This window comes from Myotis yumanensis, unplaced genomic scaffold (genome assembly GCF_028538775.1).
Source record: "Myotis yumanensis isolate MYYU_CA2020_CCGP unplaced genomic scaffold, mMyoYum1.0.hap1 SCAF_17, whole genome shotgun sequence".
NCBI classification, from domain to species: Eukaryota; Metazoa; Chordata; class Mammalia; order Chiroptera; family Vespertilionidae; genus Myotis; species Myotis yumanensis.
The window spans coordinates 38,074,545-38,095,814 of NW_027223768.1; the positions used below are offsets into that span (position 1 = coordinate 38,074,545).

The following is a 21,270-nucleotide window of genomic DNA, read 5'->3' on the forward strand; positions in this document are numbered from 1 at the left end:
AGCCTCATCTCTCCCAGTCTGGGGCTTCCCAGCTGAGGGGGGCACAACCTCACCCACAACAAAAAGAATGGCAGCTGCCAGTGGGAGGGACTGATAGTTTTCAGAGAAAGCGTGACCTGAAAAGCAGGGAAGTTCTTCTTTGTGGCCTTTGGCAGATGGGGCTGGACGGGCCATGGCAACTGACAGACACCTAATAACTCGGTGTCAAATAGAACAATACTACCTAGTGGCTGAGAAGAACAAAGAAGGGGAACTCGTGAAACCTCCTATATCCTAGCGGGTAAAGGTTCTGGGATAGCATGGGCAGGACTTCTCCTACTTTAAATCTTGCAACCCTCTGGGGACTGTTGTGATCTCCCGCCGGTCTTCAGCCTGGAGGCGTGGCCAGGAGAATGGAAGAGCCACAGAGGTGGTAACTGTCCTCGACAGCAGGCCTTGCTTCAAAGGCCTATCATGTCTACTAGGGCAGAGGCACCGTGAGCTTCGGAAAACAGATTCTATTAAATTTGAAATAAAACTCCTCCCCTGCTCTTGGGAACTTTGAAAGGAAACGTAACCTTTCCCAATATCTCTAGCAATACTTCAGGTGGCAGACTTTCTGCGTAGTATGACCAGTCTCAACTGGTACATTTCCTCAGTAGCCAACTGGTACATTTCCCTACACAAGCCAAGTAACTGATGCTGACATAGCTTTTCAAAATATTCCTTTTTTTAAAAATTGGGGTCCCAATGTCTACCAAGCCTGTGAAGAATTAGCTGGTCTGTGGTACCGTTGGCCTGTAGGTTGTGACCATGATAAACATCTTCTCTTAGCTGTATTCTAAGTCTACCCATTAGCCTAAACTAAACAGGGGAGAGCCCTGATGCAGGCAGTGACTATCACAGAGTCACATTCATAGCACTATCCTAAATTCCCAATGTTTAGATGCCCCTTGCACTAATGAGAATTTCTATCTCTCTCCAGAACGGAGGGTAAGCAGGTAAGGTAACAGGTACAAGTACAAGTTTCAGAAGCAGCTATTATGTAGATGCTTCCCAGGAAGATGAGACGATTGTGGAATATTGGATATTGAAACCCGGCAGCACCCCCAATAGTAGAGATAAACAAAGCAAAGGTAAAAAATTTAAACTGAGCCTAGCCAGTGTGGCCCAGTGGTTGAGTACCAGCCTACGAACCAGGAGGTCATGGTTCGATTCCCAGTCAGGGCACATGCCCAGGTTTCGGGCTCGATCCCCAGTGTGCGGTGTGCAGGAGGCAGCCAATCAATGATTCTCTCTTATCATTGATGTTCCTATCTCTCTCTCCCTCTCCCTTCCTCTCTGTATAAAATATATACATGTATATTTTAATGTAAACTGATATTTAGGACCAACTTCTGCTTCCAGGGAGAGAAAATGGAAACATGTCAGCAAGTTGCAGCTGCCTGGGAAACCACCCTCCCTAGCTTAAGAAAAACCCCTACCATTTGTTTGGGAAAATCCCCAGTGTAGGATTTCGTTGTGCCCATCTAGGCCCATGCCCATCTAGGCCCCTGAAAAATCAAAGGTCAACTCAAACAAGACAAAATCCTTTCTCCTCGGGACTGGTAGAACTGTGGGCAAATGCGGAAGTCAGAGTTCAGGAGGGTATGGATCGTGGTGTTAAGAACTGGGTTTCTATCATTTTCAGTGTCCTCCGTCATTAAAGTCTGAGCTGACTCCATAGCAAGGCCTAATGCTAAGGTCTTTGGGGATTAAGTGCTGAGACTAGCCCAGACCCCGTCTCAATGGTAGTGAGTTTAGAGCACTGTCAAGTGATTTTCAAAGGAAAGAATTGGTGGTAGATGCTCAAAAAAGGAGATTATGACCAAAGACAGTGAGTCGATGCCAAGCCCCAGGTGCCTGCATGGAGCAAGCAGGGCCTCTCTCAGAGTAAATCTAACTTTGGGATTGTGACTGGCAAAAACTTAAATTGATATGTTATGAAAAATTGCAATGTTTTTGCCAATATGTCTCCAAGGGTAAGGGAAACAATAAAAAAATAAACAAATGGAACTATATCAAAATTAAAAAGCTTCTGCACAGCAAAAGAAACCATCAACAAAATAACTTCAGATTGAGTTTTTCAAAATATCTGCTTTTTCATTGATTCTAACATGTTCTCCATGAGAATGTGGCCTGCCTTTTAGGTTGAGAATTAGTATTTGTCAAAGTGTTGCCAAAAGGTGTGAGCTGGAATTTGTGGTTTTTGTGAAAGTGAGGGTTGCAGGTGGGAAAAGAAGCAATGAGTTATTAGAGTCAAATGTCATCGTGAGGTGGATGAGCCACAATAATGGCAATAAGTTCCCTAAAATAATTAACATATTTCATTCGGATCCTGTTCTGTATTTTATAGGTGACTAGAGGCCCGGTGCACGAATTCGTGCATGGGTGGGGTCCGGCCGGCTGAGGGGAGAGGCCACAGATGGTTGGCCGGCTGGCCCTCCCCCTGGTCAAACTCCTGGTCGAGGGACAATTTGCATATTAGCCTGTTATTATATAGGATAGACATTTGCATATGGATAGACATAATCTGGAAGCATACCTAAATTTTGATGCAAGCCAGGAACCAAAGCTAGAGATTAGGAGATTTAGCAATTAAATGGAGGAAAAGGTAACTTAATGTTTACAATTATGATGGAGAGAGAAGTGAACTTCTGTGTGTGTAGGTTTTTCCAAAGTGAGAGATACACATACTCCTTATGGATATTTAGCCACCAGCAATATGGAGCACAGGTACCAGAGGGAAGTAGAGTTACATGTAGATATAAAAGCCTCTTGGATCAGTTCGCAGACCCTTGAATGAAATCCCACAGGTGGCAGCAAACAGACGAATACCCTAACCCAGTGGTCGGCAAACTGCAGCTCACGAGCCACATGTGGGTCTTTGGCCCCTTGAGTGTGGCTCTTCCAGAAAATACCACGTGCGGGCGCACACGTACAGTGCGATTGAAACTTCGTGGCCCACACGCAGAAGTCGGTATTTTGTGGAAGAGCCACACTCAAGGGGCCAAAGAGCCGCATGTGGATCGTGAACCGCAGTTTGCCGACCACTGCAACTGATGCAGGACAACCACCTTTTCTATGAACTCTGTTCAGTGTCTTGAATGGCACACGAGATGAGGTCTGACAACAATGAAACAAAGAGAATCTTCGTGACACACAATTCACAACAAAATAAATAACATCTCCCATTTGAAGCAGTTGGTTATGAGAACAGGGTGGAAAAATGGGGCTGGTTAACTCGAGAGCTCCCGATATATTTGGTTGAATTTGGGGTTCCAAAGTCACTATGACAGAAGTCAGTGTCAAAATGTATGTAAAGCACGTATCATAGTAATGACTGAATTCACCCAAGACCGTAACAGTCACATTGCTGAGCACGGGCTTGTTGCTCGATGGCCATGGAAGCCAGCACCAGGGCACCCGCTGCTGAGAAAAGCCAAAGCTTGATTGCAAGGCGGACCAGCGAGGAGACAAGAAGCAAAGCTCACGTCTGTCTCCCTGATCTGGGGTTTGGGGCAAAATTGAAGAGGTTTCAGCACAAGATCTTCCTGGACAACAGACCCTTTGCCTCTGAAAGGGTTCTGATGTCCAGGTTCCAGCCATAATCAGGTCCTTTGTAAAAAATAAAAATAAAATTATATATATATATATATATATATATATATATTCAATTACAGCTTACATTCAATATTTTTAATATATTTTAATTGTTGATAGTATTACAGATACCTCCCATTTTCCACCCTTACAGCCTTTACCCCCCCCCCCTCCCCCCCGTCCAGGTCTTCACTGCCCTACTGCATGTGTCCATGGGCTGTGTATATAAGTATATATGTTCTTTGGTTTATCTCTTCTCGTCCCCCCAAACCCCACATCAAAGTATGTTAGTCTGTTCCATGCCTCCCTGCTTCAGGTCTTATTTTGTTGGTCAGTTCATTTTGTTCATTAGATTCTACAAATAAGTGAGATCATGTGATATTTGTCTTTCTCAGATGGGCTTATTTCACTTAGCATAGTATTCTCCAGGCCCATCCATGCTGTCCCAAAGGGTAAGAGGCCCCTCTTTTTCATAACTGCGCAGTATTCCGTGGTGTAAGTGTCCCACAGCCCTTTTAGGTTCTGAATTTAGTTTGTAACGTTTTCTCCTGTACATATGCTTCAGATGCATGACTGGCAGTTTTGTTTTGTTGTCTCTCTCAATATCTTGTAAGAAACAGGATAGGGCCAGTTTGAGCTGGTTCCTAGGTTACAAACCCCCTTTTTGTTCATTTCTCAATCGTGCAGAGTAGGGGCAGTGCCTGCTCTAGCTGCTTACTGCTGATCAGGGGACAAAGGATGGGATTTAATTCTTCAAAAAAAGTTCAAGGAAGCATAACAAAGTAGAATACTAGGACCATACAAGCAAATATCACAATCAGGAACGAATAGCACAGGGTTTAAAGCAAAACAACAGCAAGTTAAAGTGGAGAGTTTAGTGAAATGATTAGCTTAATGTGGTAACTCCAACTACAGTAAGTTTAGGGTGATACAGGCCTAGTCAGGACTGCTGGGCGGAAGCAGTCTGCTTCTGAGATGTCTGGGTTTTCTCCTGGCCAGCTGGGGTCTCGGTCTTCCTGTTTCTTTTCAAAAGTAAATGAAGACCAGTTAAGGGTTCACAGGTGTTACTCGTGGGTGGTGTATCCAAGGTTTAACTAACAGGACTTCACAGGGTCCACTCCACTTTGCTTGCAGCTGATCTTCAGGGTCTTGATTTCCCTAAGTCTAGACCAGTGGTCCTCAACCGTGGCTGCACATTAGGATCACCTGGGAATCCTTTTAAAATCCTGATTTCTGGGCCTCATCCTCCGGAAATTCTGTTTCTTTGTTATGGGGTGGTGCCACAACATTAGTAACAAAGAAACAGAATTTCCGGAGGATGAGGCCCAGAAATCAGGATTTTGAAAAGATTCCCAGGTGATTCTAATGTGCAGCCAAGGTTGAGAACCACTGGTCTAGACCAGTGGTCAGCAAACTCATTAGTCAACAGAGCCAAATATCAACAGTACTTCTTCAAAATAGACTCGCCAGGCTGAAAACCGACTTCTGCGCATGGGCCACGAAGTTTCAATCGCACTGTACATGCGCGCCCGCACGTGGTATTTATTTTGTGGAAGAGCCACACTCAAGGGGCCAAAGAGCCGCATGTGGCTCTCAAGCCGCAGTTTGCCGACCACTGGACTAGACCATCCAGAAGAGTGCCCAATCCCTGGCCTTCTGCAGTGTAAGAAAGCATCTGTGCGGATCTAACCAGTTTGGCCCAGTGGATGGAGCGTGAGCCTGCAGACCGAAGGGTCCCAGGTTCAATCCAGGTCAAGGGCATGCACCTTGGTTGCAGCCTCCTCCCCAGCCCGGGCCCGGGCAGGAGGCAACCAGTCGATGTGTTTCTCTCACACCGATGTTTCTCTCTGTCTTTCCCTCTCTTTTATTTTTTTTATTTTTTATTATTGTCTAAAGTTTTACATATGTCTTCTTTTTCCTCAGTTGACCCCCCGCCCCATCCCTCTCTTTTCCATGGAAAAATATCCTCAGGTGAGGATTAACAAAAAAATAAAGTGTGGGAAACAGTAATTGGCTAGCAATATATTTATGTATAACACAGAAAGTAGCACCTAGAGACTGTAGACATTTTATAGTATCTATTTTTTACAATGTGGCTGACTACTTTCAAGATTATAATAATATTCAGTCTTCTTTTTTTTTTTTACTTTATTTTCATTGTTGACACTATTGCAGATGTCTCCATTTTCCGCCCTTTTGCCCAACTCCACCCACCCCACCACCACTTCCCTCTGGCGATCACCACGCTGTATCTGTGTGTATGGGTTATGAATATATGTGCTTTGTCTCATCCCTTCCCCTCCTTTTATCCAGCCTCTCCTTCCCCCCTCCCCTCTGACAGCTGTCATTCTGTTCCATGTATCCATGCCTCTATTTCTATTTTGTTCATCAGTTTATTAGATTCCATAAAGTAAGATCATGTGATATTCATTTTTCTCTGACTGGCTTACTTCGCTTAGCATAATAATGTCCATTCACGCTGTCCCAAAAGGTAAGAACACTGACAGAATTCAGAATCAGAGGCTGTTTTTGAGTTTATCATATAATTTTCTTTTTATATTCATCATATTTGATATGTTTGTCTAGAGGAGTAAATGGTAGCATTTTCAACTTTAAAAAAACATTTCATGGTATTTTATTAAATAGATATATTTCTAAATATTTACATACTTACAATGATGTATAAATGTCTGTACAAAAATAGAAAAATCTCTGCAGAGCTGTGATTTTAACAATGCTTAATGTTTAACAATGGGGGCCACTTGTGTTAAATTACAGGGAAGACTTTAATTTTTTACATTTTATGCTTTATATTGTTTAAATTTATAAGCGTTGGCAAATGATTGATTTAAAATTAAAATACAAACTCCAAATCATATTATCACGTGTTTTCACAACATTTGTGAATAAAAAATTACATTCACAAAGCTTCTGGGGCTGCAGCAAAGGCAGAACACTGGATGTGGTGACAAGCACAAATATATCTCACTACAAATCCAGATGGGCTTGTACATACAAAATATGTTAACATTGAGCAGAACCGCAGTGATGTCTTATGTAACATTGTTTTAATTCTGGTTTGGTAACAGTGACTTCAAATGTGACGAGTCACATATTTTATGGAGAAACAGGAAGATTAATGTAAGTGGTCAGTACCGTCTGAGCAGAAGAGGCACCTGAACCACATGATGGACACAGCTCTGTATGGAGAAGTCCCACAAAATCACTAACCTTGGGTTTTGTGCACCTTAAGCCCCACTTTCCCTCGACCCCAAAGTCCTAAGTGCTTTTATCCTGTCCTGTTTCCTCTTAGAAAAAGGAGAGCACAATTGGACCTGGGCCTGAAAGAACCAGCAAGCATCAGGTTCTGGTAGCAGAGGCCTTCCCATTTCTTCATTCATGTGGGGTCTCTGGGGTGGTGTGTTCGGGGCTTGAGCCAACTTTGCCTTCCAGTAGAGGTGGAAATCGTCTCGTGGAGGGCATTCCCCTGGATGGGGCTACTGGACAGCGGATTCCCCAGATCTCTGAAGAACACAGTGGTTCTGAGGCCTGGGTCACAGATGCTTTATAAAGAGCAGAGTCTTCCATAACTTAAATAGCATCCTCGTAGTCATCATCTGAACTGCTTGCGGTTTTCACTCCAGAGTAGATGGCTGAGGGGTCCTAGAAGCAGAGGCACAGGGGTAGGGCCCGAGCAGGGAACACAGGGAGAGCCTGCCTCCCACCAGTTCTCTTTCCCAAGAGCTAAAGGCATGGTGCGCCGTGCAGCACATGAATTAGAAGTTACTGGAAGACTGTGGCCCTGGGGCAGCCGTTTCAGAGGGTCTGCAATCACTGATGGGCTGCAGAGGTGCTACTCATGACCTTCAAACTGACCCAAACATACGAGGCCTCTCTCCTTCTTATGGGCCGTTGCGAGGCAGTCCCAGGGGCTGTCAGGTTTTTTTTAATTTCAGAATTTGGTATTCATAAACTAAAGGTAGCGTGCCGCCCGGGCTTTACCACGGACTTGAATTCTGTCCTGAGACAGTTGACCGTCACACCACACTTAACAAAATTGCAAAGCACCTGCTGTCCCTGCATCCATGCAGAATCGCTATTTCAGCATTTTATGAAAGCATTTTTGTATCATCAAGGTTGTTATGAATTGTTCAAAGTTTAGAAATTACCTATTTTTAATTATAAACATCACTGTTTAGCTTATTAATTTATATTTCTACTAGAGGCCCCTGTGCATGAAATACATGCACAGGTAGGGTCCTGGCCAGCAATCAGGGCTGATCGGGGCCTTTTGTCTGCCGGCCGGGGCCTCCCCTCGGTCCATGCTGCCCCCTGGTGGTCAGCACATGTTATAGTGAGCAATTGAACTCCCAGTCTCTCAGTTGAACTCCAGAGGGGACACTTTGCTTATTAGCTTTTTATATATGTAGATGTGTTATTTAGTTAACCTTACAGCACAAAGTTATATATGTACAGCTTAACAGTATTTCAGTATAAAGATTTTTAAATAAAAATTTTAGACCGGGTAAACACTACAGTTTAGTCCCAAGTCACCCAATGTCCATGGCTAAAATACATGTATACGCAAGCCTCCCAAATGCCCTTCTACAGTGACACTTCATTGTTAGGACTGAACGTTTTTCTCCCCAATGTGTGAGAAGACAAAGGAGAAGGTAGACCATGGGATCTTTCATTTTTCCTTAGTGGCCATCATTTTAAAAGTATGACAACCAGACCCCAGAAGAAAGAGCCTGGAGGAATTCCAACTCACCTTATCCTGCGTCTGTGTCCTCGGGGGTGGTACTGTGAAGAAAGGGGTGCATGCTATGAGGTTGTACTTACACTTAAAGTCCTTCACTAAGTTAGTTTTAATAAAGGCTTCTTCCTCTCTGGTCTATCGCCCATGGATTTATTTCTCTTACTATTTTTGTCTCACTTTCCTGCCTATCACAAATACACTTCCCTTAGATGCAGAGAAAAAGTAACAGCCTGGGGGTGGGAGGATAAGGAGGTCCCTCCTGGCATTTACATCCGCCAGCATTTCTGGGCCCACCGTGTACCAGGTAGGGCAACAGTAGCATTGGGCGGCTGTGTCGGGTGCTGCAGGGAGTGCATAGGGCTCGTCACGGAGAAAAGCAGAAGCCACCTCTCCAGGGCTTGCACCTGACTGCAGAGTGAGGTGTACACTCCACCGTCAGGCACTGGGTTCTCCTCGAGGCAGGTTCCAGGCCGAAGGCCGGCCCTCGGAGAGGCACAACGGTGCGCAGTCAGCGCCAAGGGCAGAAGCGACCACACAGAGGAGCACAGCTATACACAACCCTTTCTTGGTTCCAGGCAAGACAAAAGTCAGAGAAAAATGCGCTCCCTCGTGTCTTACCTGGCGCTGATCGCCGCTCCTGTTGCATATGGTACACCAGGGAGTAAATCTCACCTCCACTGACAACATTCACTGAAAGAGGGGAAAGGAGGCGTTACGACACAGTCCCTTCTTCCTGCCATTTAAACTGCTGCAGACACCCCCCTTCTCAGCCCTGAAGACGGGAGGTGGCCGGAGCACAGCAAGGCCAGGTTTGACCAGCAGACATGACCCCGTGGCCTCTTCCCTGGCTCGCTCTACCTGCCTTGTTCCAAGTCATGGGGACACCTCACCGTTTCCATATGTCGGCGGCTGCTGCACTGGAGCCGTTGCGTTCACGTAGGTGAATTCTCGGGGTGGAAGGCTGGGAGGGCTCCTGCAAACACAGAAACACGTGCTATCCATCTGTACTAACATTCCAGACGTCGCCATCTGAGATTATGAGTAAGACACTGAATGAGAGGGGCCTGTTGGAAAGAGTTCTAAGTAGAATAGTGATTTCTGGGGAAATCAGCAATCCGCACCGCTGTATGGTAGAAGCCACAGCCCAGTACAGGGGCTGAGTAAGACAAGGCAGAGTATCTCTAGGCATACAGTCCAGAAGTGTAAGGTCCTCGGCTGACTGGCTCACTGTGGCATTGCCCACACCCGGGATAGTGCCTTTCACATTACGGGTGCTCAGTAAGTACCAAATGAAGAAATATTGACTCACTCGACATGGAAAGCATGTTCTAGCCGAACAAGGGTCTTGAGGAAAGAAAATAAGATGGTTGTCTTGGCGTGTACATGCTACTCTGATTTAGTGGGGGAGGGAAACACACATCTTTTTTGTTGGCATAAACAATAACACACTATAGAACATATCAAGTACATATTGATATCCCCAGATGAAAGCATTCTACAAACCTTTCCCTCTTCTAAACTCCTAAAGAACTTCATCATGAAAATTTTCAGTATGTTCACTACTTTCTGGCGTGTGTTAGAGAAATGTATATTTATCTATGATACTTCACGACTCTCAAAATTTGTATATATTTTCAGGCCTTTCAGCACTCGATGGAATGACTTGCAGACCCTCAGATATTGGTGAACTGACTGAATGAATGCATCTAATGAGTCAAAGTAATGTAGCTTTCTTATTCTACAGATTTAGTGAAGGTGGTAAATTAGGAAGAATAATGAAAGGATTTAGATTAATTTGTTAATATATAAAAGAAGAGGAAGAGCAAATGAATATTCCAGGTTATCAGTGAGGGAACTGTGTGGTGGAAGTTTTGGATATAATAAAAATATGGTTCGGCTGCCGTGGCTCAGTGGTTGAGCATTGACCTATGAACCAGGAGATCACGGTTCAAATCCCAGTCAGGGCACATGCCTGGCTCCATCCCCAGTGTGGGGTGTGCAGGTGGCAGCCAATCAATGATTCTCTCTCATCATTGATGTTTCTATTTCTCTCCCCCTCTCCCTTCCTCTCTGAAGTTAGTAAAATATATCTATATTTTAACATGAAAAAAGCTCCTGAGAGAGGACCATTTAACTTTTATAAAATAGATCTTTCTACACTGTCCATGCAGAAAGAGGAAGCAGAGGCTCACCTGGGTGGGTCCTTGGCTGGACGTCTTCCTGAAAGTCAAACACATGAACACACGTCAGTGGGGAACTCTTTTCACCAGCTTTCCTGTAGCGCTTGTGCGGGCATGTTTCTGCCCGTCACAGATGCCACTGTGTGCCCAAGGGACAAACTGGCCGCCATTCAGGCCGGTCCTGCATTTTGCAGATGAAGAGACTCAGGCCTAGAAGAATTAAGCGAGCTTCCCAATGACAGTGAATACCAAAGCTTAGACTTGAGCTCAAGCCTTCGAGCCTTCACATCTATTAGATTTTTTGCTTCTGATCGTACAACCACACCACCTAGTTCAGGGGTGGGCAAACTTTTTGACTCGAGGGCCACAATGGGTTCTTAAACTGGACCGGAGGGCCAGAACAAAAGCATGGATGGAGTGTTTGTGTGAACTCATATAAATTCAAAGTAAACATCATTACATAAAAGGGTACGGTCTTTTTTTTTTTTTTTTTTTTTTTTAGTTTTTATTCATTTCAAACGGGCCGGATCTGGCCCGCGGGCCGTAGTTTGCCCACGGCTGACCTAGTTTTATCGTGACAAGATCCTGCAGGGGAGGTACTGCCCAGCCCTATGATAGATAGGGTAAGGCACCCAAAGATGCAGAAAAAGCTTGTAATTTAAATGAGAAGCTCATAGTGTCTTCTCTTGCCTCATCTCCAACTTGATCAATGGAGACCAAGAAACCAAGATTAAAGGTACAAATAAATATTTAATTACCAATGGGGATAAAAGTGAAAAACTAAATAACTTGGTACTCTGTTGATGAATACTAGAAGAGAATTGTAGGCTGTGTGGCCAGGTGAAGCCTCTTGGGGAATAAATGACATTTAAGCCTGGCCGGTGTGGCTCAGTGGTTGAGCATCGACCTATGAACTAGAAGGTCACGGTTCGATTCCCAGACACAGCACATGCCCGGGTTGCAGGCTCAATCCCCAATGTGGGGCATACAGGAGCCAGTCGATCAATGATTCTCTCTCATCATTGATGTTTATATCTCTCTCTCCCTTTCCCTTCCTCTCTAAAATCAATTTTAAAAATATGTATTTTTTAAAATGACATTTAAACTGAAAAGTGGAAAAGACCCAGCAATGAGTAGAATGTGAGGATGTGTGGATAAGCATTGGGGCGGGTGGGGGGTGGGAGCAGGCATGTAATTTCAGTCTAAGGTGCATAAGAATTGATGCATTGACTTTAGTTGGGAGAGGGTCAGTATAGCTGGAACTGCTCCCTGTATTTCTCATCCAGTAGCTGATTCTTTATTTAAATAGTTACATTTTCATATAAAATTAAATCACAGCCGAAACCGGTTTGGCTCAGTGGATAGAGCATCGGCCTGCGGACTGAAAGGTCCCAGGTTCGATTCCGGTCAAGGGCATGTACCATGGTTGCGGACACATCCCCAGTAGGAGATGTGCAGGAGGCAGCTGGTCGATGTTTCTCTCTCATCGATGTTTCTGACTCTCTATCTTTCTCCCTTCCTCTCTGTAAAAAATCAATAAAATACATTTTTAAAAAAATTAAATCACAGAATCATTAGATATCAGTTGGATTTCAACTGATAATACAAAGGGGATAGGAACTTGACTAACAACATTGCTTTAATAGGGGCCATTCCCTGCTGGGAGTTGTAAGCAGGTCTGCAGGCAGGGTGACGCACACGATGCATTCATTCTTTATAGTATACGTGACACAAATGCAGCCTATTTCAGTGAAAACCAAGGTCACGGTAACAGCATACCAATCTCCATAAATACTCACCTGCTTTTCTCTTGAGCCAACAGCAAAAGAGTAGGGCCATAGTGGCGAGACCAAGGCCTCCAAGCAGCCCCTCAAGGATGGGTGAAGCAGGGTTTTCTCTGTCCTCTGCAGGCACTGGGGAGAGAGACCTGTGTGTAAGCTGCCAGGGAGAAGGACTTCGATTTGGAGAGCAGCCGTCTTGAGGCCAAGGTCAGCCCTTCGCAGGGGGAAGGGGCAGTGAGACTTAATTATCTAGAGACTTTCTTCTCAACGATGAAAGAACCAGAGATGCACCCAGCCACGAGGTCCTCCAGGCCCCTCAGATACACCCCCAGGGCGGCACCACCCACCGAACCCCATCTGGGGTAACACAGCAGCAAAAACACTGCGAGGCCGGAGAAACCCTCCCAGGCTGCTGAGAAAGAGACGTTCACCAAGACCGTTCGGTGGGCTGAGCTGTACCTGTGACATAGAGGGGCACCGCCTCACTGCGCTGGGCTCGCCGGCCATTGTCGGCCTCACAGGAGTAGTTCCCACGATGTTCTGAGGTCAAAGAGAGGTTCAAGGAGGCTCCTCCTCCGAAGGGGGCTGAGCTGTTCCCCAGAGGGACATCCTCGAGGTAAAACTGGTACCGGATGGGAGGAGAGCCGCTCTGGGCCTCGCAGTGCAGCTCCACCACGTCCCCCACCACCTGCTGGGCCCCCGGAGCCTTGAAGGTGAGGACTGGCTGAGACACTGGAACTGAAAAAGATGGTGGGGTGTCTGAGAGGGTGTCTGACAGTGTGGCAGGCTCACCATCTCTTCCCTCAGGCGCTCGGCCCCCCTGAGCTTCCTCAGGATGCCCCCGAGGAAACAGGGGTACCCGAGTGCCAGCTCCTGCCAGCTGATGGGCAGGGGCACTTACTTCTGACAGCGATGCTCACGAGCCCACTGAGGCTGGGGCCGTAGCCGTTGTCCGCTGCACAGTAATAGGCCTCAGCGTCCTGTTCGCCCACCGCAGGAATCTCAAACTCCGCCGTCAGGGAGTGCTGGGTCTTGGCTCCCAGGTTTGACCCCAGGGCCCCTCGGTACCACCGGAAGGTGATGTCTCCTGTGCCCCCCGCGGCCATGCAGACCAGAGCCAGCTTCTCTCCCTCCATCACATGGCCCCCTGGGGGCTGTGTCGCCAAGCTCACGTTGTAGACAGGGACTCCTGTCAAACACAAATGACACGTGAGCCCTGAGGAAGAGTTTCAGGGGCAGGAGTGAGGATGCTGTCCTGGGGAAAAGGGTTGGATAAAGTCAATCATTTATGTAGTTTCATTGGGGGGAGGGGCCGGGGGTTCTGCTGATTTGAAATTGGCGTTGTTTGGGTTCATGGTGGTAGGATAAGAAGACACCATAATATCACCATGGAGGATGCAGCATCACCTCCCACCACCCTGATGTCTCTCACTCACTCACTCCTCACGGCACAAAAGCTACTGGTTAATATTGCATGTTGCAGATCAGACTGCCTGGGTTTGAGTGGTGCTTCCAACTCTGTGCTGGAATAGGGCCTGCTCTCTAGGTTGGTGTGTGTGTGTGTGTGTGTGTGTGTGTGTGTGTGTGGTGTGTGTGTGTGGTGTGTGTGGAGGGGGTTTGTGGGGTGTGTGTGTGTGTGGTGTGTTTGTGGTGTGTGTGTAGTGTGTGTGTGGTGTGTGGTATGTGTGTGTGTGGTGTGTGTGGAGGGGGTTTGTGGGGTGTGTGTGTGTGTGGTGTGTTTGTGGTGTGTGTGTGTGTAGTGCGTGTGTGGTGTGTGGTGTGTATGTGATGTGTTTGTGGTGTGTGTGGTGTGTGTGTGTGGTGTGTGTGTGGTGTGTGGTGTGTATGTGATGTGTTTGTGGTGTGTGTGGTGTGTGTGTGGTGTGTGTGGTATGTGTGTGTGGTATGTGGTGTGTGTGTGCTATGTTTGTGGTGTGTGTGGTGTGTTTGTGGTGTGTGATGTGTGTAATGTGTGTGTGTGTGGTGTGTGTGGTTTGTGGTGTGTGTGTTGTGTGTGTGTGGTGTGTGTGGGTGTGTGTGTATGGTGTGGAGGGGGGTGGGGGTTGTGGGGTGTGTGTGTATGGTGTGGGGGGGGATGTGGAGGGGGTGGGTGGGATGTGTGTGTGTGTGTGGTATGTGGTGTGTGTGTGTGTGTGTGTGTGTGTGTTCCACCATCACCAATGTTGATTGTGAGCAGGTCTGCGAAGCCCAGGCATCTGGAGAACAGCTGCTTTATGGAGCAATGGACACATCTTTGTCCGAGAATGAAAGGCTGTTAGAAGCATCGGCCCTGACTTGCAATAACATCTGTGATTTTGAATCAGAAAACATCTTTTCTATCTTTAAAAACCAGGCCCACACTTTTCTTCCATAAGCCCCTCTGTAATAGCCTAGTCCACAAAGCCTTCTCTTGCAACCTCGGTCATCTTTCTCTCTTCTCAGTATTTTTATTAATAGCCCTTCCTATACAACAACACCCTCTATTTCACCGTGGTTGTTCAAAATGCTGAGTGAGCAACAGCTGCTTGTATCAGGGACCATGTATTATGTAGATTTTCTCCACTCTCTCCAGCAGAGTGAAGACACACAATAAAGTTTGTCTAAATATTCTTCTGCTCGCTTGAATGGGAATAGCGAGGAGAACGGAGGACCCCTAAGGACTCGCCTAGAGAGAGCCGCTCAGGAGCAGAACAGAGCAGTCAGCACAGCCCAGGCTCACGGCCCCCTGACCACCCAGCAGAGGGCCCCAGTGGCACTCACCCCGCACATCTATCTGGATTCTCCTGCTCCGTATGACTTTAAGTCCCTTTGCCTGAGCTTCACACCAGTAGGACCCTGAATCTTTCCTCTTCAGGGCGGTGATCTGGAGCTCCGAGGAGTTGTTCCAGCTCAGCCCCAGGGCAGAGCCGTCTTTGAAGAAGAAGAACTGGAGCAGGACATCTATCTTCTGTGTTAGGAGTTGGGTCTTACAGGTCAGGGTCATTGAGTTCCCCTCTATGGGTCGAGGAGGGCTGACTGTCAAAAGCAGCGCTAGAGAGAAGGATTAAACACATATTCCAGGGCAATGGCATTCAAAGTCATTTTGTATTCTTAGCATTTGAAACAAGACTGAGAGCCTGCCCTAGCTGGTTTGGCTCAGTGGATAGAGTGGCAGCCTGTGGACTGGAGGGTCCTGGGTTTGATTCCGGTCAAGGACACATGCCTGGGATTCAGGCTCGATCCCCAGTAGAGGGTGTGCAAAAGGCAGCTGATCAATGATTCTCTCTCATCATTGATATTTCTATCTCCCTCTCCCTTCCTCTCTGAAATCAACAAAAATAAGAAAAGAGTGAGAACCAGCCAACTGGACACACGGATCACATCACCACCCACAAGTGGGTCCATGGGCTTTCTTCGGCCATCTGCTCACCCCCAACACACCTGCCTCTGTGTAGCATCGCCTCCTACCACAGGCAGCCCTTACCTTTGACTCGGTCCTACTCACTGAAGTTTCTATCCATGAACTAAGAGCAGCTTTTCTGGAGACCGTGCAGGGATCCTGACAACTGTCATTGCAGCTTGAAGTCTTCGGGAAAGTGAATATATTTCAACCATCCTTGTTGTAGGCCTTAGTGGCTATTTTCTTTTGTCTCCTTTCCCCTGACATCTCAGACTATCTCTTTCAAAGACAGAATATAAAACCTGGAGGATCTGGGAAAGACTTAGAGAAACTCACTTCCTTCTTTACCTATTCTCTTCTGCCCTTATTATTGTAATGAAAGAAGCAGGCATGTACTTGCTTAGAAATGTCCTCAATCCACACGTCTGCACAGCCTGTGTTCTGAGACTTTTTTTTTTTACCTGTTTTCATATATTTATGTCTGTTTGTTTGTAGGGTTTTTTCTTTTTTTTTCTTGTGAGACTTCTTTACAAGCCCCTTTAGAAGCCATGTTTACAAGGAGAAAATTTAATCCATGCCTTGAGCCTCGGGGATGTATGTTTTTGCCAGAGGAGCTTTTTCCTGGATGAATTAAAGATGGTTATATTTGTATTCTGCTTTCATCTCATCTCCTTATGGTAGGAAAGAAAGAGGTATTTCTTTAAACTTCCCAAATAGTAGAGGCTCTGAGGGTTGAATAAACAAACCCCTGAATGGCCAGTGCTCTCAGGGAATTTGATGTTTCATGGGCTGATGCATCTTTAATTCACCAGCTAAAAATGCCAAGTGTTCCAGATCCCCTGGGGTTTATTTCTGGTTTGATATCTGTAATCTTTACCCTGAAATGCTGTGCCTTGGGACTTGCAGAACATCAGTTCCAGAATGATGCGACAAGATTGGCCCGTGCTGGGGGGTGGGATGCCCTGCACAGTGGAGTCACTTTCTCTCCTTGGATAACTGCAGTCCCTAGAGGCCTGAGGAGCAGCATAGGTGTAGGGCCTGAGCAGAAAAGGGAAGGAAAAAGGTACCTGGGCACCTGTAGGCCACTTTTCTGAATGAGCCTGGGTTGGGGATGGAGTAGGACATCAGAAAGCGCAGTTTTCAAGGATTTGGAGCTCAATCTTAAAGCTTGAAGCTTATTTCAAATTAGAGGTCTGGTGCACGAATTTGTGCACGGGTGGGGTCCCTCAGCCTGACCAGTGATCGGGGCCAATTGGGGCCATCTTGCCCAGTCCCGATCAGGGCCAATAGCGCAAGCCGGGACCACAGGAGGTGGGCCAGCCACCATGGGAGGTTGCTGTGGGAGCGCACTGACCACCAGGGGGCAGCTCCTGTGTTGAGCATCTGCCCCCTGGTGGTCAGTGCACATCATAGCTACTGGCCGGTCGTCTGGTGGTAATGGTCACTTAGGTTTTTATATATAGAGATAATTCTCAGGCACAGAGGCTCCATGGGAAATTCCTGGTGGCAGAAGCTTTCATCACCCTGGGTGTGGCTTAGGCTAGGACTAGGCACCTGTGTGGCTTTTCGGAGGAAAAACAGGACCAAGGATAAGACACCGTGGCATTAGCACAGACTCAGACAAACACCAGGTGAAGGACCCAGCCGGAGGAGTCAGCTCTGAGTATCTCTCATCACAGGAACACTAATCTGGGGTTCCCTCGCTACACGTGCAGCCTGTGTTCCTGATGGGACAGGACAGCCTCGTTTAACCCTGTGCTTAGTATTTTATGTACAAAAAGAGAGTTCTGACACATATTACATTGAAACACACTTCAGTGACATATTTCTTCTGGGGGGAAATGGTCTCCTCTCTCCATCTGGTAAAGGTAAGACCTTAAGTGAGGATCAGAACAATGAAGTAAGTTTGCAGAAATCAAAGTCCGAGAGAGAAACCACGCTGGGTAACTGCTGTGGCAGCAGCTCAGCTACACTGGGAAGGAGTCGGCAGCCTTATTTTATGTTGCACGTGGCCCCAGGGCTGGCTGTAACGGTGTTCTCCGTGGGTATGTGACTCCTTTCTCCCTCCTGGTGTAACACCCAGCGGAGGATTACACTGGGACCTCAGAGCCCCTGAGGCTGCGAGGGCAGAGATTCTTCTAAAATCAATCTTTGAGGGAGGGTGGCTGGGTGGGAGGTAATCAATCAAAGACCTTGTATGCATATATGCATAACCCGTGGACACAGACAGTGGGGTGGTAAGGACCTGGGGTGGGGCGCAGGGGCGGGCTGGAGGGAATCCATGGGGAAAAAGGGGAGCATATGTAATACTTTCAACAATAAAGAATTCTGAAAAAATTTGTTATGTAAATAAAGTAAAATCAATCTTTGACACCCATGACCTCTGTGTGCAAGCAGCATATCCCTCCCTAAGCTGGGACTTCCCAGGGGAAAAAAAAAGACTGTGGTTTTGAGGGAAGACCAACACCTGCTCCCCAAGCTGAACATGCAAATATCAGGTACAGAAACAAATGTGAACACAGCAGCCTAGGCCCGAATGAGCCACGGTTGTTTATACACCTCGGTAGCTGTCACCAGATGTCAGACAGCCACCCATTGGCCTCCGGGGTTGGCCCACGTGTCAAGGTACCCACCGACCATGAAGAGGAAAGGGAAGTGCAACTCACCTGTTGGTTCACAGGGCTGACCTGGGAGAGAATTCGGCAGAGGTCAGTGCGGAACACCAAATCCAAAACCCAGGCCAAGTTTACTTTTCCAAAGAGTTTCCCAACAACAGGCCCTCCCTCCCTGCGCCCTCCCCCACATCTTTCCCTTCTTCTTCCTTCACTCTTTCTCTCTTCCCTTTCTTCTCTTCTTTCCTCCCTTCCTCCTGATTTTTACCCTTCCTTCCTTCTTTTCTTCTTTCTCTCCATTCCTTTTCTCACATTCCACATCACCCATAAGACACTGCCCATAAACAGCACATAGTTCATTTTATGATTATAAAGCAACTTCCAAGGACTTCTCTCATTTATAATTACACGATGGTGCCTTTGTCTTAGAACTACTTAGCAGCTCCCTTCTTCAAGCCGCCTATTTCCAGGCCCCCTCTCAAAGGTCCGGATGACCCCGCTCTAATGCTGCCTCATGTAACCGGAGCCAGGACAGGACAGTGGGAAGGCTCAGGCCTGGTGGTCACTAACACTGCACCTGCTGTGGGAACGCAGGCTCTACAGCCCGATGGCATTGGTCAGAGGCTCTTCCTCTTACACGGTGTGTCACCCTGAGAAAAAGGTTTCATCTCTCTGTACTTTTCTTTTCTGAAAAAAATGGAGACAATAACAGACTTGCCTCATAGAGTTTTGTGAGAATTAAATAAGTTGATAGCCATAAAATGCTTAGAATAGTGCCTAGAATTTATTCAACATTCAGTAAATATTATCTCATTATTATTGTCATCTATTTAAGCCCATGTTTAGTCTGAGATGCCTTCTTTTTTTTAGGTTAAATGTTTATTATTTAAGAAATTAGTTCCTCGGGTAGAAGAAAAGAATGGATAAAGGCTTACATAAAAATCACATTTTCTTTATTCATCTATACAACAAATACCATATATGAGGCATTGTAGATGGCACTATGTTACAGGAATAAAGATGAATGGTAGTCTTTGTTGTCAAAATTTTACATTTCAGTGGAAGAGAGTCAATTAAAAATAAATATATGGCATGGTTTCAGAGAGTGATTAGTGCCATAAGAAAAATAAATCAGAGAAATAAGTTACTGCTGATCTCATGATGGTCTTGACTATTTAGATAGATGTCAATCGAGGAGAAACCTAAGTGAAATTAGAATGAAAGCCTACTGAGTATTTGGAAACGATCATTTCTGGAAGGGACGCAGCGCCTGCAAAGACGTTAAGAAGGCATCACCTTTCCCACGTTGGGATACGAAGGCCAGCGCGTCCGGAATCGACCCGGTGGACCGACAGCGGTTGATACCGGTGTGAGAGACGTAAGCAGGAGCCAGTCGGGGGGTTACTGGACTTGGTAATAGTTTGGGATTTTATTTTAGACTAGCGGCCTGATTGTGCCTTTGGTATGAAGTCACATTCAGCTGCCCAGGCACAGGTGTGAAGCATGCAGAAATCTGCGTTAATCAGGAGACTGCTGCGGGGGGAGAGAGATGAAGGTATATGCAACGGAGTATTGTGATGGACTAGACTAGAGTCTAAGTTGACTACTGTGAGAAGAGAGGATGCAGAGCATAGTAATTGACAATGGAAAAGTAATCTTGGGGAGTTGAAGACATGTTGGAGACAGCATTAGAGAACGTGAGCTGGAGATACAGTCTGTTAGTTGTGTGGGGAAGGGGGGCTGATGCTGAAAACAACGATTTTGGAAATAGGGCAGTTGTTAGCAATGCTCTAGGGACTGATGGTAGGAATGGAAGGTCATAAAAAGATAAAGAAAAACAATGTTTATAGTAAGAAGGGCAAAGAACTGAGAGACCAATTTGTTGTACAAACTATCTTTGTGGCTATTGAAAATACCAAAAACAAAATCATCCACTAAAAGACATGCCCTAGGCAGTTTGGCTCAGTGGATAGAGCATCCGCCTGCGGACCAAAGGGTTCCGGGTTCGATTCTGGTCAAGGGCACATACCAGGGTTGCAGGCTCCTCCCTGCCCTGGGTCCTGGCCGGAGCTCGTGCAGGAGGCAACCAATCGATGTGTTCCTCTCACATCGATGTTTCTCTGTCTTTCCCTCTCTCTCCCACTCTTTCTAAAAACTAATGGAAAAATATCCTCAGGTGAGGATTAACAACAACAATAAAAAAAAAGTAGAAAGACAGCCCGGCTGGTGTGGCTCACTGGTCGAGCATCAACCTATGAACCAGGAGGTCAGGGTTCGATTCTCAGGGCACATGCCCAGGTTGTAGGCTCCGTCCCCAGTGTGGGGCAAGCAGGAGGCAGCCGATCGATGACTCTCTGTCATCATTAATGTTTCTAACTCTCTCCTTCTCCCTTCCTCTCTGAAATCAATAAAGAATATATAAAAATAAATAAATAAAAGTAGAAAGACAGACAGTGAACACATCCTATGAGATAAAAGCTAAAACGATCATTTCCTTTTTAAAAACCTGGCTTTCCTGTATCTACCACTTTCTGCCTGACTCCACCCTCAGTTGGAAGTAGAGATCCAAGCATCCCTGAGCATAGGCAGGCAGACTCTTCTCCTGAGAGTCCCACAGCTCTATAGAAGACAGAGCCCCCATGTGATGGAACCCCAGACTCTGCGTTGTCCTACTCACCACAGAGCAACAGCAAGAGATTCAGCAGCATGAGGACAAGGCCAGGGACTGTAATCTGAGATGTTCTCTCACCAAAAAAAGCATTTACCTCAGAGTGAAGAGGTGAATTCCTCAGATGTTTGAGGAAGTCGGGACCGGAAGTCACCCTGCAGTGTAAGTTTACAAAAATAGAAGAAGAAACAAAGGTGCTCCAATGGCCAGTTTCTATTTTCTGTTCTGTAGAGGCTGAGAAGATGAAAGGTGCCCTGCCAAGCTTCAGTC

The 21,270-nt window shown here is 46.4% G+C and overlaps 1 protein-coding gene across 6 annotated transcripts; it reads right to left on the minus strand.

Moving 5' to 3' along the window:
* Positions 1–6,048: 6,048 nt before the first annotated feature.
* Positions 6,049–21,079, minus strand: FCRL1 (Fc receptor like 1). 6 transcript variants are annotated; one of them, XM_070396301.1, is made up of 12 exons: positions 21,010–21,075; positions 18,910–19,019; positions 18,387–18,407; positions 15,102–15,371; positions 13,243–13,530; positions 12,801–13,079; positions 12,360–12,473; positions 10,573–10,600; positions 9,271–9,353; positions 8,999–9,070; positions 8,393–8,424; positions 6,049–7,284 (listed from the first exon to the last, which is right to left on the minus strand). In XM_070396301.1, exons 2-12 carry the CDS (start codon positions 18,944–18,946, stop codon positions 7,213–7,215), a joined length of 1,296 nt encoding a protein of 431 aa, XP_070252402.1. In that variant the 5' UTR covers positions 18,947–19,019; positions 21,010–21,075; the 3' UTR covers positions 6,049–7,212. The 6 variants fall into 6 exon arrangements, with proteins under 6 accessions (XP_070252402.1, XP_070252403.1, XP_070252401.1 ...); XM_070396302.1 differs by lacking the exon at positions 18,910–19,019 and having other exon boundaries at positions 21,010–21,079; XM_070396300.1 differs by lacking the exon at positions 21,010–21,075 and having other exon boundaries at positions 18,910–20,972.
* Positions 21,080–21,270: the final 191 nt, after the last annotated feature.

Excerpts from the sequence above, each read along its gene's own strand:
- FCRL1 (XM_070396301.1), bottom strand. The coding sequence starts at position 18,946 with ATGCCATCGGGCTGTAGAGCCTGCGTTCCCACAGCAG. Across the intron at positions 10,601-12,359 it reads TTGGCTCAAGAGAAAAGCAG|GAAGACGTCCAGCCAAGGAC; the intron begins GTGAGTATTTAT and ends TTTGACTTTCAG. Across the intron at positions 9,071-9,270 it reads GCCGCCGACATATGGAAACG|TGAATGTTGTCAGTGGAGGT; the intron begins GTGAGGTGTCCC and ends CCCCTCTTTCAG.